This window comes from Monomorium pharaonis, chromosome 4 (genome assembly GCF_013373865.1).
Source record: "Monomorium pharaonis isolate MP-MQ-018 chromosome 4, ASM1337386v2, whole genome shotgun sequence".
NCBI lineage: Eukaryota > Metazoa > Arthropoda > Insecta > Hymenoptera > Formicidae > Monomorium > Monomorium pharaonis.
Window position 1 is genome coordinate 30,134,582 of NC_050470.1, and position 12,320 is coordinate 30,146,901.

Sequence of the window (12,320 nt, forward strand, 5' to 3'; positions counted from 1 at the left end):
GCGATTGCATCGAATTTTTTTTTTTTTTCAAGATTAGGATCGTGATATTTTTTTTCCATTCGGATGGAAAAGCGAAAAGACGTCGAAGACGTAAGAAATGCGAGAACGTAAGAGAAAAAGAGAGGCAGCGGTGATACGGTTGAGCGTTTTCATAAAGCGGTAGGCAAGCAAAGCGAGACAGGGAGAAGTTAACACGTGTGAGTTGATAAATATAGCAGATAGAAACAAAGTGGAGGCGACGTACAAGCCGATAAAAATTATATGAAAAGATTTTAAATGTATGCGCACACGGCGGAACGAAAAAAAAAAAGAAATAGATAAGTAAAGATAAATGCATACAAATACAGATAGAAAAATGTAATATAAAATGTAACATGAAATAATGTAAAATAGAGGTAAAGACAGACACATAAATGCATAAATGAACGAGCGTAAAAGAGGGAGAAAATATGCAAAGTGAAATATATGCAAAGAGATTTTTTTTTTTTTTTTTAAGAGAGAAAAAGAGAGAGAAAATGAAATCAAGTACCATAGTCCGTTACATATGCATCGACACCCAATTAAAAAGAAATATTTCCATTACGAACCAATATTTGTGGTGTAGGAGGCACACGGAGAGCCACGTGTGTGGATGGACCCCCAGCGCAAGTCCGTGTTCGTGAAGGTAGCGGGTAGGTACACACAGAACAATGACGAACCAGAGCCAAACGTATAGCCGAGCGAGCGGGACCGGGAACAAACAAGAACAAAGATACGACTGCTATTAATATCACTGGACAAGATTAGTTACGATACGCTGCTAAGTATTCTTGTATGATTAGGGCTAGAGATAGGGTGATATGCCGAGGTGTTGAGGACCAAACGTGAGGTTCTCGCTGACAGTCAAATTATGATTGGAAGGGAAGTATGGTTTAATGGTTTAAGGACGGGAAGGGCTGATTTTAAGGATCAAACGGAATCAATCGAGATCAGATCGGCAGTATCAAAGGAAATTGCTACTGAATATCCGCCGATACTCTTACTGACAGCCTGTTGAAGTGTCCCTGCGAGCCACGTACGTTGTGCTCGAGTACTTCGTTTTCTGCCTGCATCTTAATCGCAGAGATATATTAAAATGTGGCTCGGAGCTCTGGTTTGTCATTGGTCATGCATAACAAGCGCGATGATCATAGACTGCCGGAAGAACACGACACACAGTGCGATTTTCTCGCGAATTTCTCCGTACCGTAAAAACGAAAAACAAAAAAAGAGAGAGAGTGAGAGAGATCCTCGTTCTATTTCGGAATTTACGTATTACTTTGCATCGATATTCCGCCTGTGTTCCGCATTTTTTCACTTATGGCTGCATTAATGTATTTCTATGCGTTCACGAAATGTAATATCAAGTACTACGAAGACTTCGTTCTTCGTGATAAAATCCAAGACGGTCGTCACTCATTTGTAACCGTTTCGCCGTCATGAAATGAAGTATTGAATGGCGAGGACATTATAAACGACTCGAATTTCACAGTCAACGTAAACCAACGTTTTGTCTCTTGCTCTTTGTGTCCGATAAATCGTGATCGAGTATTGCGCTTAGAGCTAGCCAAGAAGAAATCGGGCAACGAATCGATAAGACGAATATTTATACTTCAATACTCATTCAGTATAATTTATGAATATTTACGATGGAATACCGAATGAAATGGAAACGAAATGCTCGATGAAAGAAAAAGATATTCCAAGCGAGCTTAACAAGCAACGAAATGTCCGCACATACCTTTCTCCGAGCTGTAAAAGTAAACGTGCCACTTTCTTCCGGCATATTAACTGACTTTCGATGGATAAGGAGTAGTGTCTCTGGTGTCAACGGTGGAGGCGACGACGGTAACGATAACTAATGTATATAAAATAATGATAGAACGGTCACAGTAGAGAGTGTAATAGTAGAGGCAATAGTAGCAGGAGTGACAATAGCAGCAGCAACAATAATATGAAAACTTGCCGATAGAGATAAATGTTAATGGCGATAACAACTACTACAACACATCAAATAGAAAGGATATAACGGTAACATCGGAGATAAAAGTATCTTATTTTCCTTTTATAAGAAAGAGGACGATTATATATTTAGAAAAGAAACGTGCCACCCCCCCTTCCCTCAAAAAAAGTACAACAAATAAGCGAAAGTACATCAGCACACACATACACGCGCGCACGCGCGTGTGTTCTGTGTGTCGATAAATGTACCATTTATTTTTAGCGATTATAATCTTTTAATGCACGTCTTGTTTACTTGTGAACAGCTTCGAACAGTTTTTCTTAAGATTTTTTTTCAATGACGTTCTTTACAAGCGCGAGCGGTTAATCAATCTAAGATAATAAAGAACACATCACTTCAAAACTGTAATTAATAAAAATACAGAAAAACACTGTGTAAATGCTGATACATGTGCATGCAAATAAAGCATCAAAACAGTCTGAAAAACTATGTTAAACAATATACTTATAATGTACGGATGTACGGAATTCTCCTAATAGCATTTTAAGATATAAATATTAATTCGCTATTTTACGTAAATTTAAGTAAACCATCCTAAGATAAAATCCATTTTTAATAAGTAAATTCTATTCAAATGTGATAGGCGCAATTTTAAGAAAATCGATGAAGCTTCTGTAACACATTTATATTTCATTTCCAATTCAGTAAATTATATAAATTCAAAATTAAAATGACGCAAAAATATAGAAATATTAATTTTCCATGATAAATATCGTGGAAGACTTCGATTCAGCAAATGGCGCTAAATAAATTGGTAACGCGCGCGCGCGTGTGTGTGTATGTGTATGTGTATGTGTCGTGACGCAAATATATATATCTCAAATCCCTGAAAATTAAATCTTACTGCTAAATCACAGCAAAGAAACTCTGTAAGTAAGACACAAAGGAATAGTACTGTATCAGGAAATAAGGAGAATTAAGAGGGAAGCTGAAGGGAGAAAGGAACGGTTACTTTATCCAGCTGTAATTGCCTTGTCTAAAGGAATGTGGAGAGCGTATATATATATAAGTATATATATTACGAATAAATTAGATACATTAAATAATATTTTATTATCCCGTTTTTTTTTTTTGTACCGCACCTTTTCTTGTACCGCCACGTAGGACGGCAAACAGAAAACAGAACTTGTTTGCAATTATTGTGTGTGCTCGTCACATAAATAATATATAAAAATAACAACAAATCGTGTGTGGCCCTTATCTCGAAAATCGAAGGAGTTATTCCTATCACATAGGTAATCGGTTCAGATTCTAATACACACGGACTCTTAGTCCGAGGTTCCGCTCGTTTCGCAACGCTATTTACAAACGATGCAGATATCTGTCCCATAAAAAATATCGATGCAGCTTTGCGCGCGCTGTCGCTCATCTGTTTCGTTGCGACATATACCCGAATCACCTTTTTCCGACGCATTTTACTTGGAGACGTCACCCCATCCGACTTATATTTTCACCGATCGTCACGAACGTTGTGTACTTCACACAGATAACGGCTATTTTGTCGCGAGTACATCGGACACGTTGATGGAAAACTATCCGGTACGTGTTCGCAATTAGAAACCGATTAAATCCGCTTCGTTGACGCGCTGTCGATTCGAGTGATTCAATTCGTGATTTTCTCCACTCTAACTCTGCGACAAGTCATTGACGTTATACTAGATCACCTTAAGTGCAGCAAAACAATCGATCGGGCCTTCTCTCGCACTTTGCACTGTCTTCTCTCGTCAGTATCGTCGGACACGGTATATATAACGAACGGAGAACCGAGATTTTTTTACACTTCGAATCCGTCGACCTACATGTTGCCCTGTACAGCGAGAAATACGCATTTCGATCGTCGGCAGTCCCAAAATTTCGAATCGCGTCGGATCTTAATCCGTATCGATAACGGCGACATACGCCTGTGTCGCGTGAACATCCGGTATACCCTCGTCATCAAAAGATTCATGGCAGAGGGAGAGAGAGAGAAAGTGAGGGGAGCAAACGGCGAGCAATCTCATCCCATTCGCGGATGTTGTTGAGCCTGGTGTTGCTGTTGCTGCTGCTGTTGCTGCTGTTGTTGCTGTTGCTGCTGCGCAGAGTAATTTCTCTCGGTGTGCCCTCTCTGGTCTCTCTGCCATTCGCGGACCTGCGCTACTTCCTTTCTCTGCTGCTCGCTTTTGTTGTGCTGTCGATGGTAGATGCTTTTGTGGTTGCGCAGACTGTTTAGACTGGAGTAAACCCGCTTGCAGATGTTACAGATCGGTTCCTTGCTGGGCCTGGTGTGCACGTTCTGTATGTGCCGCTTCAACCGCGTTAGGGAGGTCAGGTTTTTGTTGCACGGCTCGCATCGAAACTCATCGCTCGCGCCGCTGCCGGCCAACAGACCTGGCGGCAGAACCAGACACACAGGGGTTACTACTTTTGTAGGGGTTTTTGGCGCACGGAACGTCGCATGGACGTCGGACAGGTGGACAAGTAGACATTAGACTGAGGTAGGGCAGGGTTCAGATAGATAGAGAGAAAGAGAAAGAGAGAGAATAGAAAATGAAAGAGGACATCATCCCCAATGTGCTTCTTTACTCTGTCCTTTCTTTTTTGGGCAGGGGGGGGAGGGAAGGTTTTTTTCTAGCCGCGGCCTCGTCTCTCGCGATCGCACACCACCATTCCACGCTCCTACACCATCGTTCACAATTAAAATCGCACACCACCACAGTTTTCGCAGCTGAGAAAATATCGTGCGCCCGTGTGCTCTCTTTTTGCCTCTTAGTATTTTATTTTGCGCCTTTATTAATCGAGCATACGTCGTACTACCGTCACCCGACAAGCCGTGCCCAAACTCGTTTTTACGTGTTATTTCTTAAAACCACCTTAAGTTACATGTATGCTTTATGGGTGCTGCTACTGTCGTTGCTGCTTGCTTGCGTCTCATTGCGTGACGTAACGATTATCACGAGGGGAACACCTTCTAATATACACCGGATGCAACCATTGTCACCGTACACCTCTCGTTTTTCTCCCTCTTTACTTTTCTGTTTTTTTTTTTTCCGTTTTTTCCCTGTCTGATCAACTTTTCTGTACAACACCGACTACTGCATTATTAGTAATTATAATCGTTAATCTCTTTATTGCAATCATTATCCAAAGTCATAGTCATTGTCAACTTGGTCGTCGGTGTCAATGTCGTGTTATTGTTGTCATCATTTCGAGCTCTCTCTCTCTTATTCTCGCTCGGTCGTTAACGTTATTGTAATTGCTAGCGTCATCGTCGCGGTTATTCTCCTCTATTTTTCATTCCATTCATTGTCGTTTTACTTAGACGAGTCATCGGTCTTGCCATTTCTATGTAGTTCGATGTTCATTATTGTCACGATCGATATCTTCTCACCTGCAACCTCGTCAGTATCAACATTATTACTATCGTTTTATCCCTCTATTCTAGTCCGATCATTATCATTTATAATGCCATATAATAAACGGTTTATGGCCATAATTGTGATGAGTACCGTCATCGTCCTTGTCTCTGTCGTCAATATTCTTCAGCGTTATCATTATCGTCATTTCTGTCTCGGTTATTGCCTTTGTTTTCGTTTACTGCATTTGCATTCTCGCTACAGACTGTATCTTGATTTCTCTTTTCTCGCAATTGACTTCATCAGGCTTATACGTGGAATTTTACATAACAGTTCTTTATTATTAAAACGGTATAGAGAAAAAACGTTTATTTGTATAAAATATATTAACTTTTGTAGCACTTATTATGAAATATTAACAAATAATATATTAATAAGTAAGAAATAATAAATTTATACAAATCATTAAAAGTGCTAAAACAAATAAAAAGTGCTAATGCATGACACAAGTATTAATAATCTTATACAAGGTGTCTCAGACTTAATGGCAGATTGTTGAGATTATTTCGAGACAAAAATTCTAATACTAAAATGTTGAGGCTACGATAATTTTTTAATTAGAAGAATTAAAAATTGGCAAATTAAATTGTCCGCAATTCACGCGCTCAGGTGTGACACTATCTCACAGTGAGGATGTGTGCAAAATCAATACGAAAAATAAGAATCATATTTGAGAACATCTTCGCTACTGTACGATATGCCCAGCTGTAGCTAAGCCTTATTATTTAAAAATTGTTGTTTCGAAAGTTCAGTATTAGAATTTTCGTCTCGAAATAATCTTAGGAATCTGCCATTAACAGGTGTTCACCAGTGATAAGTCTTAGACACTCTGCATAATTAATATCTCGAAATTTCAGTGATATTTTCAGAAAATCGAACGATATGAAATATCGAATATTTGTATTATTATAATATGTCATTTTTTGCGCTTCTCTTTCGCGCGCGTATAAATATTCTTCAAATTTACTGTATTTTCAACGTAAATAACTTTACTCGACCGTAACCTGAGATGACCGTACTTTGTATAATCACTTAATGATCAAACTCTTAAATCTTTACGACACACAACCGTGAAAGCGATTTAAATAATCAATCGAATACGATGACAATGGTACTAATCCGCGATGCTCCGGAAGGCTCCTCTAACAAAATTCGTTTGCAGCACGTCTTTCAGCTCGTATGACGTTTACTTCTTTCGAGCGCAATTAGGATAACACAGTGCAAGCAGTTCTAAAGTTTCAGCGAACGATCGTGAGCGATGAAGTTAGTGTTTCATGATCACCAGGTGTATATATATGTATATGCGTATATATATAATATGTATATACACACATATATTATTTATATATATACATATATATATATTCATGTCGATGCATATTATTTACAGCAAAATAGAGCGTAACATCTTATATATGTATATAGGTATATGTACACGTATGAATATGCGCGGGAGAGTGGAAATATGTGCGAGCTGTGTACACAAATGCGATATCTGTTTCTAATGAGGTGATGCGAATGAAGCGTAATGTATTCTATATTTCATGATTAATGGCATTTTCGTAGCCTTGAACGAAAGAGCTACCAACAGAAGTTCTTTCTTCTCGCGCGATATTTAGGCCGTGAGAGATAGCGCTCGCTCATTAGAAACAACATTTTATTCATCGTTTCTTCTTTCTTTCATTATCTCCTTTATTTCCTCTCGCCGCTAAGTCGCGACGGCTCATATACTGCATTATACACCGCGTTTTATAACAATAAATCGAGTCCTCCTTAAATGTAATTATAATCTCACGGGTCACAGGAACAATGCGACATTTATTCATATATCAAAACAAACGCAGCTATACATTTCGTGTAACCTGAGTTTTCGCGAAAACATAACACTTTGTAATCTCTTTGTATACAACTAACAAAACGCTGTCACAAATTGCATAAAAATAACGTTAAATAACATTTGATTTGACAAATAATCTAATCTATTAAAAAGTCAACCATTTTTATAATGAGTTCGGTTTCTTTTATAATATATCCGATATCTCAAGGAACAGATATGTAACAGTAAAACGATTCAAGTTTTTTTTCGTAAAATTTCATTGGTTAAACTAGTCGACTAGTGATATTATTTTATGAGTACGAATACATTAGGAACTGTATCGAAGAAAATGAGATGAATAGAAAAATTAAAAATCGTGGATTCAGACCGTGATACAATTTTAACGAGTCCGATTTCGATATTATAAACTGAAAATAATCTGACACACTTTTGTTACCAAAAACCAAATGAAACGTGATATTACAAATAAGCGTATAGGTTGTTCCTACACGTTTTGAAATTCAAGTTCTCTATAAAATTACATTGGTTTATAATAGTTCACTCGGCTAAATCCTAAATAAAATCAATAACTATACTCTAACTACCATAATAATATTGAGCTTACAAATACGGAATCATTTGATAGTTTTCTTTTTCTTTGGTTTCAACTGAGGTAATCTGCCGGAGGAATAAACTAGGACTAGTAACATTCCGCTCCAATACTGTTGAGATATAATTACAATACGTCACAACGGTAGTGTAACATACTATAAGTGGAACACATTTATACAAAACGGATATGTCTTCTATCGACAGTCGGTGGATTACAACATCTCTCTCCCTCTCTCTCTTTCTCTCTTCGTAGAAATCTCCAAGGGCTGCGTCGTTGTAATGGTGCTCCGTACACATACACACATTGTGTATTCTTAGTTCTTTTATTCGTCCTGTTTTACGATAGAACGGAGAGGCTCGTCCTAGATCGCCGGTAACGCCGCCGGTCAATACGTGACTTTGCATTATGCCTCATGCTCCTTGCGATCCTTGCGAGCGTGATACTGACTCTTATGGCTAACCAGACTGTTCCGGGACTTGTAGCTCCTGCCGCACTGATCGCAGGCTAAGGATTGCGGCACGTAGAAATGCGTGTCGGCCAAGTGCCTCTGCAGCGACCAGGCGCGAGAGAAGGTTTTCTGACAGAAATTGCAGTAAGTGCGATTCGCAGATTTATCGCGATCCGCCTGATGATCGTGATACGCGCGCGTCGACGCGTCTACGTGCTTCGTGCTTTGCGCGAGACCGTTTCGCGATCGTAGCCATCGTAGGTCGAACGACGGCGCGTCATTATTCGAAGATCTTCCGGACGTTTGCGGCTGCTGTTGTTTATCTCGAAGGCCATCGTGACGATACTCGTGCGTCGAATCGAGATCCGTATGCCTCTCAATCGTGTGATTCGACAGAAGACAGGACTCGAACTCGTCCATCCTCGGCGAGATGGGCTCCGATTTCAGTACGATCTCCATCTGATCGTTAATGTTGTCTAAGAAATCGATTATCGGCAGTTCTTGGTGCTGCGGTTGCACCACCACCGTCTCGCCGTATCGCTCGTTTGCGCTCGTATTTTGGTTCGATTCCTGTACTTTTCGCTGATACTCGATGTTGGTAGCGGACTGCCAACCCCCGTCCTCCTCGGCGACCTCCTGGTCTGCAACCAAAGAGGAGGGGGCTGAGTCCAACCGGATTCACGCGACATCATTTAATTACCATAATGAGCAACTTTCAATACGGACATTTATTTTATTTTTTTTTCTCACTTTCTCTCTCTCACACTCACACACACACTCTCTCTCTCTCTCTTTCTTTCTATCATAATACGCGCGATTTCTGATTCTCGACAAAAGTGAAATGCTTTCAAATGCCTTCAAAACGTATTAAAATGGATGTAATATTCAAAGGACTATCTTCCTTAGCGCAAACGGACTAATGAGAGCGACGTCTTGCGTAGCGTTGCGAGACGGCGAGAGTCTTTGAATCTAAACCCCGATTGGTTTAAGAAAGATCCGAAACTAGATCTGTTTCTCGAAGAATTGGCGCCGAACAGTCTCATTCAATTTTTATCCAACTTATTTAATTGCATTCAAAGCTAGAGTTTCATTTATAACGTAGCGGAAAAACATGTCATTGAGATCGTCATAAAAACCTGTAATTCTGCTCTTGACGGCGAAATTATGGAGTTAAAAGGCTAGACAAGGAAAAGCGGATATGGATAATTGTAAAGTAAATCCAACACGATACATCGACGCGACTGCAAAAACGGATAACATGTCAGATTGACTCGTGCATCATCGCCCGCGGGCGGGGTCCTTTTGCTCGTCATTTTTAATTCCAGAATTTTGCCATAAACCGTATTAAGGATTAATACGGCAACTCTCCAAATAGACGAGTTTTCCTTCCGCTAAACATTGGCCTAACAGTGGTAGTTCAAGTTTCACCAATTCGAACATTTGTTGCAATTTCGATCTATCCGGGAGCCGATCTTTCGAATTGAGTTTATCCAGCTACATCGATCATCAAGTTCATCGAGAGACGGCGCATCACGGCACGTTTGACACCGTAACATTCATTTCGGTAGGGCGAAGCATGTCGGTAGGACGACAACGATCGTCGTCGACAGGAGCAGAGCGGAGTTTCGCGAACGCTTCTTTGCGGGATTTTACCCAGCCGGTTACCCGTGGCAACGCTACCCCACGTCGGGGTCCTCCGCTTCTCTCTACTTCGCCCTTCCTCTTCGTGTTTCGCGCCCCTCGTGATCCTGCCGCCGCCGCAGCAGCCGCGCGCGCGCCTCCCGGACCCCCGCGTTCACCCCGAAGCGTTTCCCCCTCGCGATACAACCGAGAAGAAGATATATATGTAGGATGTGTATTATTCTTAATAACCCCTGTATGCCGTTACGCTGTATTATGACTGATGTTGATTCTAAGCGCGGAGAGAAAGAGAAAGAGAGAGAGAGAGAGAGAGAAAGGACGAGCGACTACGATCGATAGACTGCTCTGCTCCAGGTGAAACGACTACTAGTCCAGGACGCGCGCGGAACGTCGTGGGGCATCGTGAAGGAAATCGCGGCAGCGCGATTGAGAATTTTAGATTAGCACCGCGTACGTGATGTGGAATATTTAGCAAATTACATAAAGATTTCTGAATGCCGTCCCGAACGATTGCCGGTGCGCATGTTAAATGATACATAAGACGCACAATTCTTTCTTTCAACCGTAATTCGAAAAGAAGAACGCAGTTAAACGCACATGGGCCACCTCTCTCTCTCTCTCTCTCTCTCTCTCTCTCTCTCTCTCTCTCTCTCTCTCTCTCTCATTCTTGTCGTCTCAACTTGCATAAAACGCGCGTACAAGAATATCATAAAAACCAGAGATAACCCGTTCTCGCGCTCTGCACAATATCCGTACCCCCAGCGACGGAAAGGATGGGCGTTCCGCAATAGGTAAGCATTATGCCGATAGACAAGCAACCCCCTTTTTCTCTACGCTTGCCGAGAAAACGGCGGAGGGAGGATGCTGAGCTGTGGAGTGTACGTGTGCGTACACACGACGGTCGCGCATTCTCTAGCCCCAAACCCGTTCGGATGGCGGGGAGAAAGAGAGAGAGAAAGAGAGAGCACATGTTTTACCATGCGCAAAAGACATCTCACAAAGCGCGACTCGAGAAGTTTTCTCATGTAGATTGTGCATCGCTATTCTTAGCGAGGAGCACTCGTTGGCTTCTCTAACAGGCGCAAACAGCGGCTCGTGATATAAGCCAGTTGCACTTCTTGCTCTCCGCCTCTCCTGCGCTAATCTTCTCAAGATTATACGAAAAAGAGAGGGAGAGAGAGAAAGAGAGTAGAGAGATTTCGAAAAGTATACGATTTAAGGTGCGTTCGGTTATGTAAACGTCTCATTAAATTCTATCATTTCAGTAATAATGCACGCGTGATCGAGCACACGCGGAGGTCAGTCGGATACTAGCGATATTGGAGTATTTTTCAACGATAAGTACAATACGGTTAGGTTTCGATAGAAACGATAATGTTTATGTGTAGATAGTCGGTAGATACTACGGAAAGGCTAGAATTACAATTATATTACGTCAACGTTCACCATTAAGCGACTTTAACGTCGTTTCTTTATTCCCTCCGATCGGGGGATTTCGGTTATTTCATTTTCAACAACTAGATACTGCGATATTTTAGCGACGCGAGGAGAAAGGTCATCGTAACCCGCGACGTATAAACAGATTGTATCGCTCGCATTATATTCCCAGTAAGTATATCCTCGCGAGAATCTCAGATAAAGGAAACGCGCGCTTATCCGAATAGATAATCGCCGATAACATCAAGGAAAGTCTTCTCTCTATGTAGTCTTAATCGCAAGTGCCGCGCGCGATTTCATCGGCATCTCCTTTACCACGATATCTCCGTCGTACTATTGAACATGACGTTGTTCTTTCCGTATCGCGATTAATTCGTGATCGATGTGGTGCTCTAAAACCTACGAGGAAAAGGGAAGAGCTTTGTTTGGAAGATTCGTTCGGAAGATCGCGGGCCTTAGCACCCAATGATACACAGAGCGAAAGTGCAATCGCGTCGTGCCTTCTGCACCCCTTTCCTCTCTTCGTTTCTCACTCTATCTCTCTCTTTCTTGACCTCCTCACTGAATCGCCTCGCCATTTCTCTAACTGCTCGTCTCTCGAATTCCCTCCGCCGACTTGTCGCGTTCTCTGTCTCCCCCCCTCTCCTTCGCCGCCACGCTGATGCCCACTGTTGCGCAGTTTTCGAGGTCACCTCAAGTTCATCATCGATAATAGCGCGGGCGAAAACAAGCAGCTAGACCTGGGCGTCCCCGATAAGTACGTACTACAGATAAAAAATTCCGTCAGATTTGGTTCGGAGCAAACTTTCGTTTGGCCTTGGCGGGCGCCGCGCGTCCATCCGAGAATACGTACCGTTAATACCGCGCGGCAGGGGTTCCCTGATTCGGGCTCTCGTCCGCACGCTGCCGCCCCGACGTCGTCCCGACGTGGT

The 12,320-nt window shown here is 41.6% G+C and overlaps 1 protein-coding gene across 22 annotated transcripts in view; it reads right to left on the reverse strand.

The window, feature by feature from the left end:
* LOC105832392 (broad-complex core protein) overlaps nucleotides 1-12,320 on the reverse strand; it is a 69,374-nt gene that overhangs the window by 23,144 nt on the left and 33,910 nt on the right. For 14 of the 22 annotated variants that reach the window (XM_036286457.1, XM_036286449.1, XM_036286450.1 and 11 more), the window contains one exon: nucleotides 5,315-8,951. The exons of 6 other annotated variants lie outside the window; for them this stretch is intronic. In XM_036286457.1, the coding sequence (XP_036142350.1) occupies nucleotides 8,266-8,951 (686 nt within the window). In that variant the 3' untranslated portion in view covers nucleotides 5,315-8,265. Of the gene's footprint in view, nucleotides 1-14; nucleotides 4,409-5,314; nucleotides 8,952-12,320 lie in introns of those variants that run through there. 2 more of the 22 variants (XM_036286461.1, XM_036286459.1) reach the window with 1 other exon arrangement.